The sequence below is a fragment of the Phocoena sinus genome, chromosome 3 (assembly GCF_008692025.1).
Source record: "Phocoena sinus isolate mPhoSin1 chromosome 3, mPhoSin1.pri, whole genome shotgun sequence".
Lineage (NCBI taxonomy): Eukaryota > Metazoa > Chordata > Mammalia > Artiodactyla > Phocoenidae > Phocoena > Phocoena sinus.
In genome coordinates, this window is record NC_045765.1 from 107944923 (window position 1) to 107970058 (window position 25136).

Here is a 25136-nt window from a genome sequence, read left to right on the forward strand (position 1 = left end):
GCCGCGGAGCGGCTGGGCCCGTGAGCCATGGCCACTGAGCCTGCGCGTCCGAAGCCTGTGCTCCACAACGGGAGAGGACACAACAGTGAGAGGCCCACGTACCGCAAAAAAAAAAAAAAAAAAAAAAAAAAAAAAAAAAAAAAAAATTCTAATGGTGGCTGATAAAGTTATTTTTAAAGGAAGCTTTGATTAAGCTTAACAGAGGCTGGGAAAAAATAAGATTTTTGATATAAGTAAAAATTATTTTTAAAGAGAAAATGATTGGTTGAAAGATGATGAGTATTTTTAAATTTCTAAAATAATTAACTACTGATTTTAGCAGGGCAGTAATAATGACTTATATGATTGACAAATCTATTTTTCTCTACTTTTGCAAATCTATTTTTTTTTTTTTTTTTTTTTTTTTTGCAGTACGCAGGCCTCTCACTGCTGTGGCCTCTCCTATTGCAGAGCACAGGCTCCGGACGCGCAGGCCCAGTGGCCATGGCTCAGGAGCCCAGCCGCTCCGCGGCACGTGGGATCCTCCCTGACCGGGGCACGAACGCGCGTCCCCTACATCGGCAGGCGGACTCTCAACCACTGCGCCACCAGGGAAGCCCGCAAATCTATTTTTTTATATCTACTTTTGTAGATCTATTTTCTCAACTTTTTCAGATCACTATTGCAAATTTATTATTAATCAAAAGTTAATTGTTTTGCAAATGCACCTATTAGTAAAATTCTGAAGCATTATAGGTGACACAAGCTAAATCATCTATTTCTTGGTGTATATGCCAACTTTGTTTCTATTCTCATTTACTTAATACATTTTTTTTTTGAATACCTACTGTATGATAAATACTGTGCTGGTGCTGGGTATACAGTGAAGAGGGAAAAAAAAACCCAGGGTCTGCCCACATGGGAGTACACAGTATAATGGAAAAGACAGACATTAAATTTTTTTCAAAAAAATCCAAATCGATAATTTAAACCTGTAAGATGCACTATGAAGGAAAATTACAGGGTGCTATGAGGGCTTATAACAGATAGGCTAAACCAAGCCTGGATCTGGGAAGATGTATTAAAGGAAACTGTCTTTGAACTGAAATCTGTAAGGAAGTAGAGGAGTGAAACAGGAAAAAAAAAGTAGGAGAGAGAACTAGAAGAAAAGACGAGCACAGGGTAAGAATCACATACAATACAATGAAAATACTCTCTAACCTGTTGGGTAATAGTGTCCCACGGTCCATGCAGCAGCCGAGTCTTATAGCACTCATGAACTCCTTCCCATATGTCCTTCAGAGCTAAAGGGCTTCCATCTGTGAAAGTGCATGGTAAAGACTGCCAGTTAGTAATCCATTTGACACAATGGTGCTTGATGTCTATCTAAAACTACTGAAAGAATATTATGATTTAAAAAAAATCTTTACTACTACACACACCATTTATATATCAAAAGAGTGCTATATGAATTACTATTTTCTTCCTGAGGGAAATGTAAACATTCAATCTTGTCCCCTTTGTAACCATCTAACAGTTAAATTATCTGCTCATTTATTGCCTCTAGGAATTTTTACAAAATAAATGATCCAAATGTGTTTTAGAGAACTGATAAATAGAAGCATCGGCAAAGGACCAGGTAGACTCATATATTCACAAGGGTGTACTATAGATACCTCTGAAGTCTTAATACTTCCTCTAATCCTTAAATCAGAGACCATACACATGCTTCTTTCACCCTTTTGTTGGCTGAATATCTGTAATGTTCAAATAACTCTGTTGGGTACCATGGGGAATAGAGAGGAGGAAAGCACACAGTTTCTCCTAGTAAGGAGTATTTCCTTACTAGGGAAATTATGACAAGTACATCAGTAAATATTGATACTAAAATCCTAGGTAGAATGGTCAATGCCAGAGGAAAGCTGCAGTTCTCTGAGAGTCCAGAGGAGGGAGACATTAACACCCACTGTTTGTGGCAGGTGGAGAAGAGATCTTAGGGGTGGAGGGACTTGAGAAGGACTTGGCATGAAGAGATCAGTAAGAGCTTTAGTGAACAATAAACCTCCTTTTCTTTGTTTGAGCAACTTCGATTATTCACCTATATTCGTAATCACCCAAATAATGTATTTTACGAAGAATACTATGACACAAGGTTAAGTAAAGTGGAGAAATAGACATCTAGGTTCAGAAAAAAAGCAGAAAGAGGGAATTACCTAAGGACTTTAAAACCACACACTGTTGAAAAGAAGGTGGTCTTAAATTAGAATTTAGTGCTACTTGGCCCATTTAGAGCTAACCAAGTCCTCAAGACCTATGGGTGTGCTCTTTTCTTTAGGTAAGTGGACAACGTCATTTAAAGAAGACTCATCAGCATATTAGATCCAAAGAAGTATTTGGTCATCAGGTACAACAAAACTTGGGGAAATAATCTACTCAAAAGCCCCCCAAACCAAAAGGTATTGCATTCAGACTTATGGAGTACAAGTAAAGATGTGGGGTGTAGGAGAAGAGCACAAAATTTGAAGTCCGGGCTGAGTGTGAATCCTAGTATTGGCACTTATCCTGTATATGACTGCAAGGTATTTTGCTTCTTTTTTTTTTTTAATTGAAATATAGTTGATTTACTATTTTGCTTTTAACTTTACCTGAAAAAATGAGGATAATAATCCTTTTCAAATCGTGTTCCTGGGACTCCCCTGGTGGTCCAGGGGTTAAGAATCTGCCTTCCAATACAAGGGACGCGGGTTCGATCCCTGATCAGGAAACTAAGATCCCACATGCCGCGGGGCAACTATGCCCACGTGCCGCAACTAAGAGAGACCGACGCAGCCAAAAAAAAAAAAAAAAATCCTGCTCTGTGAACAGTTTATATCAGTGAACACACCAGGACTGTGTCACGCACATAACAAGAGTTCAATATATATTAGGTATCTCCTCCTAGCCCCCATTGCACCATTCCAGTAATTCTCATACCTTAAAGCTAAAAGGTTCATTTATAGACCATTATTTCTTAGAATTTTCTCATGTTGCTATACCACGCACATTGTGTTTGATACAGTAATATACTAATACCATAGGCAGGGCATTTCTCATGTTTGACCTGAAAAGTTGAACTTTTCTCAACCTTTATTTTCAATAAATAGCAATAGAATATTTTGATACATTTTCAATAAGTATCTTCATCTTGGCATTTATCTGGTGGCAGGAAACCATTATCTTGTGATAAATTGTTTTATTCCATTGACATTTCCATGTCTGTAAAATGAACAAGATTTATTCATCCAATTAACATTTGAATGTCATGTTTAGCTACAAGTTTAAAACAAGCTGCCTTCAATATCTGTGTTATATTATTTTCTGAACACATTTACAGAATAGGGCCAAATTTTAATCTCAAGCACTACACATCTTCAAAATATGCACATACACGTGTGTGTGTGTGTGTGTGTGTGTGTGTGTGTGTATTGATGTTGGAAGAGGGGAATAGCATCTTAGGTACGTCAGTGTCAAATAGCAAATGAAATAATCAAATTATTAAAAGGTGACATGCTTTTAAAATAATTTTCAGGTGTCAAAGTTAAAAGAAATCAAGTTGTAGGATAATAAAATATTATAGCTGGTATAATTACTAATTTTATAGATAAGGCGACCAAGGTCTTGGGAAATATACATCTGCCAAAATCATGTGCCAGCTCATGACTGCACTGGAGCTGGAATCTCAGGACTCACAGTTCAATGCTCCTCCTGCTATTCCGTGCTGCCTCTGAGGGTGAAGACTGCATCTGTCCTTTCACCACAGCAGCCCTGCTGTGCAGTTCTAAGCCTCACTCACACACTGCAAATGCTTTATATATATTTACTGAATAAATGACACGTGAAAGGATGCTTTCCTTAACTTTATTTCCTCTAAGACAGGGAAAGGCTTTGCATACCTAGAGAAGAATGCTGGGTTTAAAATCTGGTCATCAGTAATGATCTCAATTTTATTCCTTAAAATATTTCAGCTAAAAATCTAAGGATGGAGTAAATGGTTTGGCTATTACCACTGTCAAAACCCTGCATACCCTGCTGGAAACATTCATACAAAATGCAATAATCAGCAGCCTAGCAACAATGTGGAGAGACCCAAAACAAATGTTATAGGATATTTTCATCAGATTTGATGCTAGAATTAAGGGTATGTGTCATAAGTTTTCAGGCAACACGTAATTTAGAGAAAAAAATTTAACACCTTAAATATAAGAATTAAAAAATGACCTGGCTAGCTCAGAATAAGAGACAATCACAAGGAATAAAAAATAAGTTCAAAACATAGAAAGATGCATGATACTCTTTTATGTATGTCTATAAGAGTGCTACCTGCTTGCTACAAAGAGAAGAGTGTTTTTTAAGTGAATGGATGTGATTGGATTCTCTAATGTGTTTAGAAAACTGTTTAAAAACACACATATTAATGATGATCAAATGAGTGCTTGCGCAAGTTACTTTGACAAGAGTGTCAATCTCTCCAGTTTCTGCCAACCATTTACACTACGGAAGATCTGGGTAATATAGCTTTGTCTCTCACATACAGATATGACAATAATGATTTAATGAAGTATGATGTGGATTCTTTTCCCTAAGCCCTCATCACCGGTTTGCCTAGTCATAGCTCACACCTTCAAGAGAAAAAACATACAAAAGTTAGTTTTGTGATCCTGTATTCAAAGACAAAAAATGCTGACCTGATCAGCAATATCTTCAAAACCATGACATATGCAATTGACATGCAAAATATATTCAAATATGACTGTATTACAGAAGCAAAATGGAGGCTTCACATATCCCACTGAAATCATTGAAACGAGATAGTCAAATATATTTCTTAAATCACATCATAAAACCTTAAATATGGCAGAAACATGAAGAATTTTGTGATTTTGAATCTATCTATCTATTTATGAAAACTGAAGACCCAAAACTTAAAATTAAAATGTGGATATACACTATTGATACTATGTATAAAATACATAAAATACAACTGATGGGAACATACAGTAAAGCACAGGAACTCTACTTAACGCACTGTGGTGCCCTAAACGGGAGGGAAATCCACAGGGCAGGGTATATATGTATATGTATGGCTGATTCATTTTGCTGTGCAGTAGGAGCTAACACAACATTGTAAAGCAACTATACTCCAATAAAAATTAAATTAAATTAAAATGTGGACATAAACAAATACTTGGTTAAACTCATGAAACATTATTTTGTGCCTTTATGTTCAGCTGAAGTTATCTTCAATCAAGAACTTTAAGCCCTGTTTATAGGGTCTATTTTTTCCGTCTGGCCTCAGTCAGAGGAGACATAGGCATACTCAATCAACAACTCCCTAGTTTCAGACCCAAGATATTCGATAGCACCAATTTCAACATGCTTAGAAATCTCATTAATCACACTGAAGCTGAGAAGCTCAGTAAAATCCCTTGCATACTTGAAAAAGAGAAGTAGAAGCTGAAATAATTTCAGCAGCAACCTACAAAGTGAGCATGGTAAATTAAGGTCATTTGTTTCACAAGTGTTTATTGAGTGCCTACTATGTGCTTCTATCACCTGGAATGATAATACACATTTGAGCTAAAGGAACCCAGCAACCTATAATAAAATGTCAATGACAAAAGAGGCAGAGACATTGGATGAAAAATAGAATAATTAAAAAGTACAATCTTTAGCAACTGCCAGTAGCATTTAATTTAACATTTTCATATAAAATCTCTCAATTGAATAATAACCTACATGTCAAGTAATCTATATACTACTCAAAATGTTCAGCTTTCTAAATTAAATTTCTCAGGGCTATTAGTTTTCATGAATCAAATAACAGCATGAGATATTTCACTAGCACTACCTAACGCTAGTGCAAGCATGCTGAAGTCACCTTTAACCTGCGGTGCATGCTTTCACTAAAATTTCATAACTCCTAAAAAGAAGATTAGAGAGAATATAAATTATTTAGAGTAAATGTAAGAATAATGTTCTGAATGTGGTCACTAGAAATAAAAAGGAAAGGGTGGATTTTTCACAATGAAATATGTCATTACTCAATATATTGTCTTCAAGAGAGCTTTGAAGTCTATAAAAATTCATGTCACACTCCACAGTAAGGCAGAGATGACGCTCCATCAAACGGGAAAATTCATTTTTGCTTCAGTGAGAAAATTATATTGTGATATGAAATGAGTGTTAATTGTTCATGTACATTCTCATCAGCTACTCTGCTGGCTAATTCTGTAATTTTTATTTATTCCTACATACATTTTTTGCATTTTGAGTATGAACCTCAAGAAATCTGAATGAAAATTCCAAAAGTACAGATTATGGCAACTTCTCTTTAATGTCTCTTAAATTTTGGTTACTGCACTGTGCAGTAAAATAAAAAGGCTAGAGAGTTTGTCTTAACTCCATAGTTTTCTATGTAGCCTTGAATAAATAAACCATTTAACCCCGCGAAGCACTCAGTTTGTATGACTGTACTTGAGGAGAGTAACAGTTCCTATCTTACAGTGTTATTGTGAGGGCAAAGACACAGAACTCAGCCAGCATTACTGGAAGGTACTACATGCCAAGCCCCACTTTACGTATTAGCTCACAAACCTTAAAACTCTATAAAGTAGGTATTATTATTATTATCTCATTTTTTAGATGATGAAAGAAAGGAAACAAAAAGTTCAGTAACTTCTACAACGTCACATAGTAATTAGCAGAGTGAGGAATCAGAACCAAGGCGTTCCAGCTCCAGACTCTGCATTCTGACCAGTACCCAGGAGCTCTTTGTAAACTATAAAGTGATACACACATATTAGTTGTGGTGTTGTTGGGTTTTCTTTTGCGGTACGTGGGCCTCTCACCGTTGTGGCCTCTCCCGTTGCGGAGCACAGGCTCTGGACGCGCACTCAGCAGCCATGGCTCACGGGCCCAGCCGCTCCGCAGCATGTGGGATCTTCCCGGACCGGGGAACGAACCCGTGTCCCCACCATCAGCAGGCGGACTCTCAACCACTGCGCCACCAGGGATGCCCCTGTGGTGTTGTTTTTGTTGTCACTAGTAGTCTCTACCAGCATTGCCTAACCTAGGGGTATCTAGAATTTTGCCTTTCCTAGGTTTCTTAGTAGGCCAGGCCTGCCCTTTCCCTCATCAATGCATGGACAAATCCCAAGTCCAACCAGGGCCTCTCTTGATCCCTCCAGCTCAAGGTAATCTCTGCCCTCTGAGGCCTGGTGGTAATTTTTCCACCAGCTTTATTGAGATATAATGGATTCGTAGCATTGTGTAAGTTTAAGGTGTACAATATGATGATTTGATATATGTATATACTGGGAAATGGTTACCACGATTAAGTTAGTTAACACATCCATCCCCTCACATATTTACCATTTGTGTGTGTGTATATGTGTTAATGTGGTTAGAACATTTAAAATCTACTCTTTTAGTAACTCTCAAGTATAAATACAGTATTGTTAACTGTAGTCACCATGCTGTACATTAGACTCCCAGAACTTATTCATCTTATATCTGAAAATCTGTACCCTTTAGCCAACATGTTCTCATTTCTCTCACCCCCGCCCCCACCCACCCACCCAGCCTCTGTCAACCACTAACCTATTCTCTGCCTGGTGACAATTTTTACCTCTCTTATGGCCCTTAACATATTCTACTTGTTACAGTGAATTTCAAACCTGTCTTGTTTCCCTCAGTAGACTGTAAGCTCCTTGAGGGCATCAATCATCTCTGATTCCTTTATTCATCTATGCATTCCAGAAGCATTTTCATGTCTTGTGCATAAGTATTTTCCAATGCTTGGATAGATGGATGTTCAATATTATTTCTAGAGCAATAAGCACAATTATTACTAAGAATAAAGACTGAACAATCATGATTAAAAATTCATTGATTAAAAGCTTTTCATTTGGGCTTCCCTGGTGGCGCAGTGGTTGAGAGTCCGCCTGCCGATGCAGGGGACACGGGTTCGTGCCCCGGTCTGGGAGGATCCCACATGCCGCGGAGCGGCTGGGCCCGTGAGCCATGGCCGCTGAGCCTGCGCGTCCGGAGCCTGTCCTCCGCAACGGGAGAGGCCACAACAGTGAGAGGCCCGCGTAACCCAAAAAAAAAAAAAAAAAAAAAAAAAAAAAAAGCTTTTCATTTATGTAAAACCCTCATATAAATCTATAGTGTTAAGTAGATGAAGATAGAGTGAATATTTGATTTTTCAGCATCCCAACATAGTTCCTACTTGGGAGATAAATTCCAGAATAAGTGGTAGGCAGAACCCCATTCCATACCACTAAAGCCAAAGAGAGGCAGACATCTTAACACTTGTGCCTTCAGTTGACTCTACAATCTACCCTTCCAATAAATCCTTTTCTGCTTTATCATGGGAAGGTTCAATTATTTGCAGCTAAGTATATGCTAACCTAACTAATACACCCCAGATAAATGGTTTATAAGTCTTGCTTAATATTTATCAATTTTCAAAATTATCATCCCCAATGCTTTAAATGTCATATATTTGTCTAGTAATTTTGAGTGGAAAATAAATGTAAGACATCTTTCAGTTACATGAGAAAGCTTATGTACGTTGCAATCCATCTTTATGAGAAATATGCCCAACAGCACAAAGAGGAGTAATTTGGGGGTCACCTTAAACTGTCCACAAACTGTGTTAAGAACTTACAATAATGCAGGTGATGCTATATCCTCTCATTTAAATTAAACACTTAACCTAGTAGAAGTACACACAAGACCTTCTTGAAGAATCTCTGAATCAGAAAATGTCCCAAGGGAAGCAAAACTGGGTCTACAAGGTACCTGAGACACCAACTCTGAGATACAGCTATTCATCAGAACTCCGAAGACCACATCACCAGATGAATATCTACATTAGGTCTGCCGGTTCTAAAGCAGAATGCACTCTACTTTCAATCCTACCCAAAGTGTTCTGAGGTTTGGATTCCAACCTCTTGCTCTGGCACACCAGTACTCAGCATTTTGGACTCCTGGCTTTCTTCCAATCTCAGTACCCCACAGAACATGGACCTGTTAACACCTGCAGCAGCACCCTGACTATCCATCCAACTTGATCTCCTTCCCATGATCACCTTCTCAGCACAGCACCTAATATATGGACTTAACGAACTCTGCTTTGGTGACTTTAAAGGAGGAGAAAACCAATATACTAGTTTCCAGTTATGCAGTGATTTTCCTCAGCATATTTTTTAAATAAGCTAATGAGTTTTTGTGCTGTGCACACAGTAGGCACTCATGTACATTTTAATGGATGTTTCAAACAGGGCTTGTTTTGTCAAGAGTAAGCAAAGAAATGTTTCTTCTTTATGGTCCACAACACATTTATTTGTCCAGGAAAGCTAAAGTATAGTCCCTTATTGGTAAGAAAATAAATTTGTCTGCCTTTTCATGTCCTCTTCCTGTCCTCTGAATCCATGTAAAATCTGTTGCTTTTTGTGTATGTGATGCTTTGTACTAACACAGGTTTGAATAAACCTTTTAGCTAATTAGGTGTCCCTGTAGTTTTGTTGCACCTTTTCTTTAATACATTTTAAAATTAGGGTTTGACTTTTCAATGGGATTCTATCCCCATCATGTGTTCTAACCCAGCATCCTACTTGTACCCTAATTCCCCATAACGTTTCAAACATTTACCTGGTTCGACAAATAATTTCATTAAATTCCCTCTATTACTTAAACTTTTCGGTTTGAATATATTTATACTAGTTAAATAATTTTTCATTATTTTTCTTAATAATTTTCACTGTTTGCTCTTCAAATTTCATTTCAACCCCTAGAATCTCTTTTTAATGCACTAAAATTCATGTTCCATTGCATTATTATGACTTTGGCTAGACCTATGGTTTATTTAAATATAAGTGGCATATATGAACTTTCTTAAAGATTCTCTACTACCAAATAAGACTAAATTGTCTGCCAAGTCATTTTCTATTTCCTGGTCATTATAATAATTAACTAGAATCATTTTTGCTTTAATCTTTAAGTACCCCTCTAATCCACCTTTCTTTCCTGTTCAACAAGCAGCCTTCACTCTCACTCTATTTTCCCTGAAAATATGTTCCTTCCAGTTCATTCTATAAGAGACTATTAAAATTTTTTTTAAATATTTCTAACAACTATACCAAAAAACGCCAAATTCCTTTTCTTAAATTTCACTCTTCATAATTTCTTCTCATCCTTCATCAATTCTCTCTCTGCTCTACCCAGTCATACTTCCTGCTCTAGAAAACCCCTCCTTTGATCCCATTCACTTTTGCTCAACCTCTTTCACCCTTTCATTATACCCTCCAACCCCAACCCATCCATTATCTCTTCCATAATTTTACCTCAACATATCTTTCCAACCACTTCTTCTACAATTTGGAATAGAGGTTTTCCTCAAACCAGCCTCTCATTGTTCCCCAAATACGCCATGCTTTCCAGCCCTACAGCTTGGCACTCACCTGTCTCCCCTTATCCAGTGCTTTTCCCAGCCTCTTCAGAAAAGCCAACCTGTTATGTTCCCTTGAAAATTGTTGGGCAGAGCTATGAATATTTTACTTTTATTCTCCAACTTCCTCCAACCCCCGTCTTTCCTGTTTTCCTGTCATTTTCTTCTATACGGTCCAAAGACTCCCTCCGGTTCCACACCAGGGACAAGCCTCTTCCTCCTCCTCCCTGATGATGTATATACTATTCTATTTCCAACCTTTTCGTTATTCTTCCTTTGAGCTGGGCTTTATCTTGGTTTGGTCATGCTGCCTTTAAGAAGGAATTATTCTCTGGCTATTTCTCCTGCCCTGTTTCTCCATGAGCATCATTCAAGCATATAACAAGCGGATAAATCTTCTACGTGAAATATCTGGGCTACATTTTTAATTCTATACTCTTACTCCCTGGGCCAATAATAGAATGGATCTCCAGAAAGAACAGACATTCAGTTGCTGAATGGAAGAAATGTTGTTTCCTTCCCTATTCAAAAGCAGCCCTTCTAACTAATTAAAGAAATATGTCAGAACGGTTCCCAAGAAGAACCCATATGTCAGCACCAAAGAATTAAATATTTTGAAAATGAGAAGAACCACTTGGCCTATTTTTCAATAGAGATCGCAAACAAAGGAAAGGAAGAGAGACAGGGAAGAAATTAATCAGAATTCAAGCTGAAATAAATGTAGAAATCTCTAGTTGTAATGAAAGGTAAAACTAGGTAAGCTTAGGAGTCTGGTGAAGCCCAAAGCCATTATGTATATTTCTAAGGTTTACACCACATTTCTAACACTTACCATCAGCTTTTGACCAAGTCAAGCCCTCAAAAGTGAACACTGGGACATAAAAAGGTGCTGGAATGATGAGCAGCAGCTAGAAGCCTTTCGCACACTACAAATAATTCTTTAACGTGGTGCGCTTCAAAAATAGTTGGGGGAGGGCTTCCCTGGTGGCGCAGTAGTTAAGAATCCGCCTGCCAATGCAGGGCACACGGGTTTGAGCCCTGGTCTGGGAAGATCCCACATGCTGCGGAGCAACTAAGCCCGTTCGCCACAACTACTGAGCCTGCGCACCTAGAGCCTGTGCTCCGCAGCAAGAGAAGCCACCGCAATGAGAAGCCCGAGCACCGCAATGAAGAGTAGCCCCCACTCTACACAACTAAAAAAAAGGCCACGTGCAGCAACGAAGACCCAACGCAGCCAAAAATAAATAAATACATACATTTATTTTAAAAAAAAAATAGTGGGGGAGAAAAAAAGGTGGGCCCTTGAAGACAAGAGTGCTTTGTGAGAATGGACTTCATAGACTACAAAGCACTGTCTGAATGTAGGCTATTTATTAGTACTTGAGAGAAGTGCAATTACCTCTCACCCACTGCTGGGTAGCAAATGGTATTAAGCGTGCCCCCCCCACCTCTCCTAAACCTAAAATGGCAAGAGTGGTTAGGGAAAAAAGAGTGCTGGGAAGGACTTATTTCTTCTCTTAAATTCATGTTAAACCCTAGGGAACGGAGTTCCCGTATGGCCAAGTAGTAGAAATGTTTCTGCGTATGCCCAGAAACAGAATGCTGTCTCACCTTAGCTGTCTGCCTTCAAGGATCAAATAAAAATATGTGTTTATAGAAGTGGAAGGGCTGCCCACCTAGCTTAGATGCTCACCTTTGAGTCCTCAGGACTTTCTATTTTCCCCAGTCAAGCATTCCTGCTGTCTCTGGGAAGCACCAGACTAAAGAGTAAAGATATATAGACGGTTTAGGTTCTGAGTTTCCTGGAGACAACAGCATTACTCCCTTCCATATAACTCATCAGAAAAGTTCAAATAAGGCACCATCACAAGGGCTATATGCAAAGATGGCTAGATTTCCATCTTTGGGCTATATGCAAAAATGGTTAGAAATTCCTGCTCACTGTTTCATTCAATAAATACTTGTTGATACTGTGGGTATAAAAATGAGTAAGACAAAGAATACATATGTCACATATGTATTACACACACACACACAGAGCTATGAATAAAGTTTATAACTTTGTAGATTGTAAGTACTCACTATTAATTTCCTTCCTCCCTCTTTTTACCTTAAACCCCTATCTTCTAGCTTACCATTTTATAGGGGACAAGTAAACAAATATTTTTCTGATATTGTGCAACATGATATATAATATAATGTGATATGATATGACATGGGGGTGACAACAGTAAGTGGCATGTAAGCTGAGTCTTAGGCAGTAGTTGGCTTGGTGGACACTGGACATATCAAGGAATAAGAGGTAATCACAGTCCAATGATATGCATTTCAAGAAACAGAATAAAGATTTCCTCTGGCATCTAAGCCAGTCGATAAAAGAAAAGGTAATGTCAATTTAAATGGGAATTACTTACCACTTTCTTTACCTAAAAAAAGAGGTACTGAAATAAAATTTAGAGCAAAGCAGAGAAACTAATTTTTACTGAGTCAAATGCAAAAAAAAAAATCCTAAATATCTGTCAAAAACAAGGCTAAGTGAACTATTTTTGAAGCAACAAAAAAAGACCCCTGAGCAAGAAATTTTATAGCCATCCTTTTTCTAGGTCGGAACTCTCTTAGAATGAGACAAAGAAAAATCTGGACCTGGAATAAGAGGAAGATGTTAGGAATCCATTCACCACACTGACAGAGATTTGTTTAAGAGATGAAGGGCCAGAGTAATCACGTAACAAATAAAGAGGGAATGGACTGAGGGGAAAAAAGGAAAAATTCTGACACCAGAGTAAAGGCCAATACATTTTTAGAATACTCATTAGGTTAAGTTAGGTAGAAAAGAGAAAAGAAATTATTAGACTACGATAAAGGAAAGAACCATTTTTCATGTTTCTTCACAGGAAAACATTCAGTATGCTTTAAAAAAATTAAATATGGTATTTTAATGTACCTGAAAAACCACTAAGTGAATTCCGGAATCAAAAAATTCCTAATGCTCATTCTATAGAACACAGAGTAGGGAGGGTGGAGAACAAGAAATGCTTCCACACAAAATAAATGACTCATTTTGATTTCCTTTATAAAAACATAAATGAAGAGCATCTTAAAAATATATAAATAGGATCCAAAAAGGCTAGGTTTTTTTTTTTTTTTTTTTAAGAAATAGAAAATCATCATGAAGAAAAGATCTTAGGAAGTATACAAATTTCATTAAAATATAATTGGATTTGCAGGAACAATTACTGTGCTGTACTGTAAGGGGAGCTGTTGGCACATAAGAGCAAAGTACACGTATGAGCTCATCCGCCGGCCTCGGCAAGACCCACTTCCAGCTAGAAGCAGTCATGTTTCAGCACCTCCGATTCCCTAACGCTGACAAGCTAAACAACTTGTTTTGTCTCTGGGAGCTCTTCTCTGGTGATTAACTGCTTATGGTGAATACTAATTATATGAAAGTACAGTATTGAAGAAGTAGTGTCCTATTTCCTCTACCTGCAGCCTTGACAGGGCTTTGAATCCAGAAGGTACTGGGTAGAGCCCTTGCAAACCAAAACCTAGAAGGACATTTTTCTTCCCTCTGGTAAATATATGTATCCCCTTCTACTTTTTAGTATAACACAGCTCACTAACAAGAAACTTCCTTTAACCTCTGGGCTCCAAACCCAATAGAATTACAATAAAGTGAGTGTTTTAAAGGCCTGTAATAATCATACGGATAAATCTACAGCAAGAGTTTGTGAATTGGTGAACTATCAGTGTCCTCAACTCCCCATGTTCCATGTTGAAAATTTACCCCAAATTGTCAGTTCTTAGGAGCTGCACCTCAGAGTAAAATCTTCTCACCAGGGAGTCTATGAGAATTTGTTCTTGTGTTTTAAATCCTAAGTGCTTGTTAAACCGCCAACACTGCAAAATTAGAGACCATTAAACAATATAAGGCAGCAAGTGATTAAATCTACCAAATACACATTCAAAGCAGCTTAAGCTACTTTTTAATTAAAAATAAAATATCACTGGCTAAATTCAGATGTCTTAGCTATCCAGAAAAGGTTAGGAGCCTGTTCAAAATGCAAAATGCTGCTGATAAGTCCAGACAGAAAAGGAGAGATAGGGTAGGGGTGGGCTGGGGTTGTCTCTGAGCCCAGGGTGGAGGGGCCTCAAGATGTTGACCCGGTTAAGTCGCAGGACATGAAGGGGGGGAGTCCCGGCTGCGCTGCAGGGTGAGGGCTCCACGTGGCTGCTCATTAAATAAGCTTTATTAGCCAAGGCCTCAGAGGAGACAGGGTGTTCCACCTTCTTGGCAAGGGGGATGAGTTGAGTAACAGCATCGCAGGAAGCTGAGGTATTGGAGATGTATAGATGGCCGAAGGAAATGTTAGTGCTATTTTAAAATATAGCTTAAATGGATTGATAAACAGTTCCTGAAATAATAATTTGTGCTTGGGGAAGGAGACATGGGGACTTTTGAGTTAATGGGATCACTTGAGATTGAAAGAAATTTTTACTGTAAAGTTAGAAGTAAATAAACATTGTAGCTTTAAGTTGTTCCTCCTTGTTTAAAGTAAAGAAAAGAAAAAGGGCCAGGGGGCTTAGTCAACGCTGGGCAGGAGGCCAAGAATCTGAAGATCAGACTTAAGGCTGGGATGATATCATTCACTCTGAAGTCTTGATACTCTTTCTAAAGCATGAGAAAATTTACTGGTAAAACCTTACCTCACCCACAGTTTTCTTATTTTTAACTCTATTTTTTTCTCTCAAGAATAATTTTCCAAATCTGCTTTCTGCCTTATATGTAAATGCTATGAATTTACATTTAGCTTCCAACATGGTCTTACCTAAAAAGCTTGCCCTAAAGTAAAGCACAGGCACTTGGTAGCTGCAGGAATATAAGACATGATACTCATATTTAATCACTTCAGTTGCCGTGGTGGTCTCCGTCACCTCAAAATCATCCAGGGGTGGCTCTAAAGCCTCCTGAAAAAAAGCAAATACAAAAACTAAATGTGTCTGTCAATAAAAAGAAGTCCTTTAACACAGAGAGAGAAAGATGAGGTTTTCTTCTTGCAAAATAACAGTTAAATAAATATAGGACCATGAGGTAAGGAAAAGGGAGTTTCCCACATTAATGTTTAACATTTGAGTCCTGGGTAAATAGTAAAACCAGAAAACAGCATTAAGTAATTCCAGATTGTTTTTGAGAGACAAAGCAGCTCTGGGTAAAGAAACAGGAAGAGAAAAAAAAAAAAGTAAAAAGATCTATTGCAACAGCCACTCTGAAAAATCTTTACTGTACAATTTTAGCAACAAGATGATGACTATACAAGCTACCTTCTTCCTTACCTGTGAAAGCTAAAAACATCCTAACAATTGAACAAGATACTGCGAAATGTCCCTAAAGATTCTATTGTACTTGCCAAAAGGTGATTCACTGTGTGCTGAACAATTCCCAGTTCCATTTTGAATAAGAAAGCTATTTTGCAAGAGGCTGAATTTGTTAGGTACATTTCAAAACCTGAGATGAATCTGTTTTCTTTATTATTGTGTTATCTTTGATACATTTCTACAATAAATCTTGATTTATAATAGAGTAGATGGTAAATATTAATGTCAACTTAAATGAGGTTTTTTAAACAAAGATGGTTCTAAGCTAGTTCACTTCTCACCTAATCATTCTCCACTGGTTGATTTTTTAATATGTGTGGGGTTTCTTAAGAATGTATCTTAACGTTTGGAAGCAATTAATTGGAACATGTTGAGTCAGAATCTGATTCCATCCACATTCACTTATTTATTTGGGCTGAAGAATTTCCTTTGACATTAATTTAGTAGAAGGAAAGAAGCAGGTTGGTTTGGCTCATTTCTCCCTCTCATTAAAACGGTAACAACAATGAACAATCGGGAAGAGCTACAGGAAAGATTTCGAACTTTACCAATATGAAATAAGGTTTCCTGTAGAGATAAGTAAAGCCACATACTACTCTCCAGATGTTATCTGCTTTACTAATTCCCCACTCACAGTCAATTCACTGGGGGAGATATTACACTAGGTAAATCACAATTGAAGATATTTACAAAATAGCTTTTCACTAAACTCCAGTAAACACTATCAATTAAACACAATGAATTAAATAACCAAAGAGAAACCACTAAAATAAATATTCCAGATACAGAAAATTAATACAATAGCAAGGAAGAGTTTTGTCTATTTTTTTATTTAAATTTTCATTAGGCAAAGATAAATACGTCTTCTTTTAAAGCAATTCTTCTAACCAAAATTCTTTCTTTTTGGTCAAAGATTGGGTTCTTTAGCATTTTTAATTTCTTTTCTTTTGTAACGTTATTAAATCATTGTGATTAAAAATAACTGCAAACACTGCACAAGTACATTAAAAAAAAAAAAAAAAAGTGAAACTCCCCTCATCCCAGCACTTCAGTACCTCAGATTTGTAACAATTTTCAAAAGGTCATTGTGTATTTTTCCAGTCGTTTTTATTTTTTGGTCTGCAAACACGTTTATACACATACATCCACCTACCCTCCCACCTCTGCATCCCCAATTAAGTCATGCTATATATACATATGTTCCTTGATTTGATTTATTCACTCATGAACATACTAGCACGTGCTGCCATGTCAGTGCTGCAGATTTTGTTCCTTCTTTTAATGACTTCACTACATTCCAATATATGACTATGCCATAGTTTTGTGTGTGTTTTTTTAAACATTTCCATATTGCTAGATATTTTAGGTTAATTATAATTTTCTGCTACAACTAATGCTGCCATGAATATCTTAGCACATATATTTTTATACACCTCTGTTTTTCTATGGTGCAGATTCCTAAAGGTGACATTAATGTATGAGGGAGTACGTACATTTCAAATTTCAATAGATTCTGCCAATTTGTCCTCAGAAAAAGGCTGTATCAATTTATATTACCAGCAAAAATGTAAAAGAATGCCCTTTCCCAATTCCCATAAATACTGAATACTATTTGTTTTTAATTTTTGCCTATTTGATGAATTTTTAAATGTCATATTTTTGTTTTAGTTTCTAGTTCCTTGATTACTAGTGAAAGTAAACATCTACTCATATATTTATTGGTAATTTATATTCTTCTTTGGTGTGCTTGTTCTTATTCCTTTCCTAGTTTTCTGATATTTAATTTCCATTTTTTCTTATTGAATTATACAAACTCTTTGTATATTAGAAATAATAACTTATTACTAGAAATATATACATCTCTGCACCATAGAAAAACAAAGGTGTGCAAGTATATGTGTGGTATGTATGTGTGTGTGTATAAAACACTTTCACTCAGTTTTTTTTAACTTTGTTTCTTGTACATATTATCATAAATTTTTTTTTTTACTTTCATGTCGTCAAAGCTGTACATTTTCTGTTTGCAGCTTCTGAGTTATCTATCTTCATTAGAAGGACTCCTGCTATGTCCCACCTCATCCTTAAAAAATATAAAAATGTTAAACTCCTCTATTCTACACACACATACTCTGTCTCTCTCACATACATACATGTTTTTAAATTGACATTTAGATCATTAATCCATCTGAATTTTGTTTTTGTGTATGGTGTGAGGTAAGAATATTTCCCAAACGATTTCTAATAGACCATCATTTTCCCATTGATTTTTAATGCCACTTTTACCATAAATTAGATTTGTGTGTATGTGTGTATTTATTCCCTATTCTTCTCTATTAAGCTATTTCTCTTCTTAGACCATCACTGTCCAGTTTGTAAATAAATATTGAATTCGGTCATTAATTTCTGCACAAAACTTCAGAAATAATCTGCCTGAGACTCAGTCCTGCTAGGGAGGATAAAATTCCCGGAAAGACTGTCCTTCACCCAAACTCAAATTAAGCACTCAGGTATGTGCTGGGGTTGACCCCAGGTTCTTGCAACTGGTGATCAATTAGACATAGATTCAGATTCTCTGGAACAGTTTGGAGGCCCACAGAATAAGAGAGAGGGGACAGAAAAAGCTTCTTCAAGAGCTATCAGAAGTTTCACTCCAGTCACTGTTCTCACTGGCAGCTGAGTACCTTTGTAGGATTTGAAGGCCGGAGTACCTGTCCTCTAATTGCGAGTGCTGCTATGTCAACCCAGCCCCTTGCTCTGAGCAGCCACCTACAGGCAAAGACATTTTTGCATCCTTAACTCATATTAAATGAACTGAATTCTTGGCCTGTTTCTGCTAGGATCTTTCCATCATTCGTGGTCACCTTCATGATGCCCATGCAAATATCATCCTATGAAGTCATGCAATTTGGAAATCTCGGACTTCTACATACTTTCTGCTTCCCTTTCCCAAAGTGCCAGATGGTTTTAGAACTTAATGACCAAGGTTCTTGTCTTATTCATCTTTGTGTTCCCAGAGACTCTAACACAGAGCTGAGAACACTGGTAAGCAATATTTTCTGCAGCAGTTGCAGATCTGGTTCCTCCCGTTTAAGTATATTATAACAAACATCATAGGTGATTTACCAGCAAGCCTACCCTGACCCTAAATTCTGAAAAGAAGTAAATGGAGGAGTAAAAATGCAAAAGATCACCAAAGATGATATACAAATGGCAAACAGGCATATAAAAAATAATTCGATATCATTAGCCATCAGGGAAATGCAAATTAAAACTACAATGAGTTATCACTACACATCTATCAGAATAGCTAAAATAAAAAACAGTGACATCTTCAAATGTTGGTGAAGATGCAAAGAAACTAGATCATTCATACATTGCTGCTTGGAGTATAAAAGGGTACAGTCGCTCTGGAAAACCATATGGCAGTTTCTTATAAAACTAAACATGTAATTACCATACAGTCCACCAATTACACTCTTGGGCATTTATCCCAGAGAAATGAAAAACCTGTACACAAATGTTCATAGTAGTTTTATTCAGAATAGCCAAAAACTTGAGACAGTTCAGATGTCCCTCAGCAGGTCATGGTTAAACAAATTGTGGTACATCATCCCACACTGCTCGGCAATGAAAAGAGCAAATCGTTGATACACACAATCACCTGAGTGAATCTCCCGGTAATTATGGAGTGATAAAAGCCAATCTGAAAAGGTTACAGACTGTATGATTCCATTTATATAACATTTTAAAATGACAAAATTTTAGAAATGAAGAACAGAGAACAGATTAGTGTTGAGGGGATGGGCAGAAGGAGGTGGGTATGGTTACAAAATAACATGAAGAGTCCATGATGATGGAATTGTTCTATATCTTGACTACAGTGGTAGATACATGAACCTACACATGTGATAAAGTTGTATACAGCCAAACACACACACACACACACACACACATATAGATCAGTATAAATAAAATGGGGAATCTGAATAAGATCAGTGGATTGTATCTATGCCGATACGCTGGTTGTGATATTACACTATAATTTTGCAAGATGTTACCACTGGGGTAAACTGGGTTAAGGGTACGTGGGATCTTTCTGATTATTTCTTATTACTGCCGTGAATCTGTATTTATCTTAAAATTTCAATTAAAAAATGAAAAGGAAAAAATAGCTAGACAATTTGAGATTCGTTAAAAACAAAATACAATATCTAAGACCTCAGGGCTAACAGTACAGATGGCAGAGGGATTACATTGATAAAGAGAGGCTGATGTCTGGAATTAGCCTTACAATAACACAGGAGAGGTGTCAGTGGATGGAGATGTGGAAGGGGCACGGTTGGCCAAGGAATGATGATTGTTGGGGTTGATTGATGGGTCTGCAGGTTCTTTATACCTTTCAATCTAATTTTTTGAATATTTTTAATTCTCATAAATTTTTTTTAAGGTAACAAAAGTTTCTGCTACCATGTTACAGGATACAGAATCACAGAACTCTAATAGTGAAAGGAACTTCAATCATTCCATCTCGCCCAACACTCACCTTGCTGATCCAAACAAGAAGGCCCAAAAAGGTTAGTGGTTTACCCAAAGTCACCCAGATAATTAGAGGCAGAGGCAGGCCTATGACCCACATCTACTGATCCTGAAACCACTGTTATTTGTACTGGAGAATGCCCTTTCTTAACTGTTATATACTTAATTTGGACTGATGTTCTAGACACCATCAGATTACTATTAACATTTTTAGTACGTTTGTTAATATTTTATTACTTTTCTTTTATTATGTTTTAAAGAGGATTTGGATATATTTAATTTGATATTAAGTGTTAATAGAAAAAGGAGTCACATGTACATTTATTTTCCTCAAAATGTTGCTATTTCATTAAATGAGAAGATACCTGTGTTTAGAAAGTTACATGCATTCAAAGAGCTAAAAGGTTAAGTAGTTCACATTAATTATAGAAACCTTGATTTTATTGAATTCAATTAACAATAAGTTGACAGTGATCTCTCATTTAGAAAATCTGATATGAATTAAGCTTTACAACTAAATCTCATTAAATAGTGATCATGCTAAAGACACTTCATAGATATTTTATTGAAAGCAAATCCAAATAGTGTACTGTGCTTAGGAAATGAGATCCATATCTCTATTTAGCCTACAGGGAAAAGTAATTGGAGGAAGAAAAACTTTTTTTCTATGACTAGAAATCTCTATTACTATTACTGAGCAAACATAAGCAATGAGATTTATTCATAATGTCCCTTGAGGGAAAGAGATTCTATTTGTTTATCTTCCACCAATCAGGTTCTTAATTCAAACCTAACAGTTACAGGCCAGAATCGTAGCAAAGAAGCCAAAGAGTGACAGAGGGACAGTACTGGTTCAGGACAGTCTTTAGCTGCATCCATGAGTGGACACATAACCATCTAATCTTTCCATCTAATGGAAAGATGGACTGTGTAACAAACTTCACTTGATTTTCCTGAGCCAACATCCTTTTAATATTTTCAGAAGTGATAAAGACTGACAAAGCCTTTGGACAAATCGTTGAAAAATTAATTCCTTAAGAAAGGAAGAATTTTAATTATTAAAACATTTTAAATGAATTATAAAAATAACCTACCTATGTGGGACTCTAAGTAAGCAGGCCCTTTTTGTTTTGTTTTGTTTCACGTGCTCATTATTTTACAGTGGGGTGGTTTTTTCACTATTTTTACTCCTAGAATGACTCTTTTTTTCATGATCTCTGTGGCTTTTGAGTGCGTGATTGTCACAAGAACTTTGCAAGTGATGGCATTCTTTTAGCAACTGTAAATGTTGCATCCAGTATGCAAGAGAGAGTTCAACACCAGGCAGGCGTGTGTCTGACAGCATCTGGGGTGACACTGGTACCAAGATGGTCCCAAGGATAGCATCTCAGTGAGCCTCCCCCTTTCCCAGTAACACTATCACTACTCCTGATTTTTTTTTGGAAAGAAAGGGGTGCCATTCTTTGCTCTCCAAGTTCCATCAGAGGGGAGCGAATTAGCATCCGCATGGCCAATGTGGGTTCTCACTGAGAGAAAGAATCTGTCTCCTGTGCGGGATTAAATCCGATGCAGCCTGGCATGCTCAAGGGCAAGGCAGTAGGGAGGGGACACAGAAACCTGCCAAAGCACATCTGGCAGTTTTCTGGATGTTTACTGCTGGCTCCATTGTGCTTCGAAGGCCATGTTTCCTTTAGGACTGTGCGGGAGACAGCAAGACAGCTTGAACCCAGAGTTGGGCAGCTAGCAACTAAGCTGAGCGCAAGGCGGACTGCAGAAAAGGCTGCCTCTGAGATTCCGTGCCAGAGAACACAGGTTCCCCGGCAGAAGGGAATAGTAATAATGGTTAGAGGTACCTAACATATGTCCATGATGATCAGTCCTTACATCAGAACAATATATAAAAAGTATCGTTTTCTTAGAAAAAAATAAGGACTCAGAAGCACTTTTTAAAGGAAAACTCAGGTTCTTCTCATCTACTTTTTAAGATTTCTGAGAAGTTAAATGCAAAAGAATTAGCAGGATAAGGGATATGAAAACAAGAGATTACTTATGTAAATCATGACTGAGTAAAGGAAAAGGGAAAGACTTTTACCTAGTATTCTGAGCTTCAGAATCAGTCAAATGTGTTTCTATTCAGAGTTACCCTTTGCATGCTACATAAGAAAGACCAGCCTCAGTTACAACAGTTCACAGTTTTTCTAAGGACATTTGTGTACGTTATGCCATTTGCTCCTCTGCTCCAGAGGAAGGCCCATGGTCACCCAGCAAGTAAGAAACTGAGCCAGAGCACAAATTTAAGCCCCCAGGCTCCAGGCCCAGGATTCCTTCACTCTGCACAGATGATGGGATTTGGGGGAGTAGGGGATGTTAAACATTTGACTCTCGGGCTCCACTCCCAAACTTCTGCTTTTGAACTCAGTAGTTCTGGGACAAACACAAATAGAGGTGGCCATACTCCAGTGAAATTTTATTTACAAAAACAAGCTATGGTCCATAGACCATAGTGTGCCCACTCCTATGAGTCCGTCTTAAGGCCTTCCTTAATTTCCTTTTATTGTATTTTTTTTTTTTTTTTTTTTTTTTTTTTTTTTTTTTTTTGCGGTACGCGGGCCTCACTGCTGTGGTCTCTCCAGACGCACAGGCTCAGCGGCCATGGCTCACGGGCCCAGCCACTCCGCGGCATGTGGGATCTTCCCGGACCGGGGCACGAACCCACGTCCCCTGCATTAGCAGGCAGACTCTCAATCACTGCGCCACCAGGGAAGCCCTATTGTATTTTTATAAGTAGTAAGAAGAACCTTATTAAAGGACCTGTGTCTCCATTTGGTGAACTTTCCCCCTTTTCTATTTTTTTCTATCTTAGAATGTTTCATTAGATTTCCTGAAGGGATGATAAATTCTAAGCCTTCAAAGAATGATGATAATTGAATCCAACAGGCTGAAGTTTGGCTGAAGTAATTTTCTAAGGTAAGAGATGGCACTACCCTAATTTAAACACGTGAGATTTTTAATTGTCTTGATGAATAAACTGCAAATTCCTTCAGCATATGAATAAACGTCTACACTCAAATCCAGAAATGAGTAACTTTCATTGCCAAAGAGTGAAACTGATAAGGTCTCGATAAACAGACCAAAAGGCAAGCACTAGTAATTTCAGGAGGGGCTGTCTCGGTATGTGCACAAGAAACATCATGTCTAGGAATCAGCTGTGAACTGTTCTACAAGTGAGCCTGAGTTCCTTCCCTTTCCTCAAAACTGTCTCTGGATTACGTGGATGTGAATAGGCTTCATTTGTTTGCTTGTTGGCTCTTTTACTAGGAGAACCCCTTAAAAATTTCCACAAGCGCATACCTCGTGCTTGTGCCAGGACAAAGATAGGGGCTGGGGGGTGGTTAAACAATACTATTGCAGCAGCAATGAGAGCACAGTGAACGTTCTCATCTTTCTACTGGAGTGGAAGTGTATATTCAAATCTCAGATAAAAACATCTAGATATTAGAGAAGCATAGTATAGTCAAATGTGGAAAAGGGCATGGAATTTGTACTTAGACCTGGGCTCAGTTTCTGACTCTGCACTCTCTGGATGAGCAGACCACTTAATCCCTCTGAGCCTGAGTTTCCTTATTTGTTAAATGACGGCACTTTCTCCTTGTTTAAAGTGTATTAAACAAGATAAACTATAAAACTATCCGACACATAGTAGGTATACTGATCAGTTTATTTATTCATTCATCAAATGTTATAGGGTATTTTCTATATCCTACATCAAGGGTCCGCAAACATTTTCTTAAAGGGTCAGGTAGTAAATTTTTTAAGCTTTGTGAACCATGTGTCTCTGTCAAAACCACTCAACTTTGCCACTGTAGCACAAAAGCAGCCTAGACAATATGTAAATTAATGACTGTGGCTTTGTTCCAATAAAATGTTATTTATGGACACTAAAATTTAAATTTCATATAATTTTAGTGTGTCATGAAACACTATTCTTTCTCAACCATATAAAAATGCAAAAACCGAAAAAAAAAAAAAAATGCAAAAACCGTTCTCAGCTTGTGAGCTGTACAAAAATAGGAAGCTGGCCACAGTTTGCCAACCCTTGTTCTAGACTCTGTCTTAGGATCTGGGAACAGAGGGGAGACCAACAGCAGACATTGTGCCCTAAAGGGAAGAGATATGATAAACAATCACACAAATCATTAAAATTATCATCACAATAAATGCTACTAGAGAAAATGCACAGAGTCCCAGAGTATACATAATTTTACCACATCTAAAAATTTTTTGTGTGTGGTTTTTACCTTTTTTGTTTCAGTTCTTTCAAATATAAACCAGTTTTATATAGGATTGACCCTTTTAATATCCTAATCCCCATTCCGCAAGTTTTATTTTTTAGTCCAATGACCATATCATCCACCCAGATAGATTTTTAGGAACACTTCTAATCACCCAAGCTTCTTCCTAACAAGCTCTTCTTGCAGACACTAAAAATTCTCCTTGCACACTTCATTCTGTCACTACACGTCCTGCCCTCAGCAATAGTTTCTGCTTGAGAATGCCCCACGCCTTTCTTTCTCAGCTTTGAGCCAACTCACATACATGTGTACACATGTACACAGTGTGTGCAGACAGAGCAAATATTCTTTCACTAACCATTAATGAGCATCTACAATACGCTAGGCATGGTGCCACCACTGGAGAGTTAGTGGTGAAATAGAACAGACACAGTCTTTGCTCTCAGAGAGCTTATAACCAG

At 37.5% G+C, this 25136-nt stretch overlaps 1 protein-coding gene across 7 annotated transcripts in view; it reads right to left on the bottom strand.

Annotated features, from left to right (window-relative positions):
• The window catches only part of ATG10 (autophagy related 10), a 243037-nt gene that overhangs the window by 88051 nt on the left and 129850 nt on the right, over positions 1–25136 (bottom strand). For all 7 annotated transcript variants that reach the window (XR_004349283.1, XR_004349287.1, XR_004349282.1 and 4 more), the window contains 2 exons: positions 15301–15439; positions 1201–1298 (listed from right to left, as the gene is read on the bottom strand). Coding sequence is in view for 1 of the 7 variants with exons in the window: in XM_032627481.1 (XP_032483372.1) it covers positions 1201–1298; positions 15301–15439 (237 nt within the window). In the remaining 6 variants the exon portion in view is untranslated. The remainder of the gene's footprint in view (positions 1–1200; positions 1299–15300; positions 15440–25136) is intronic.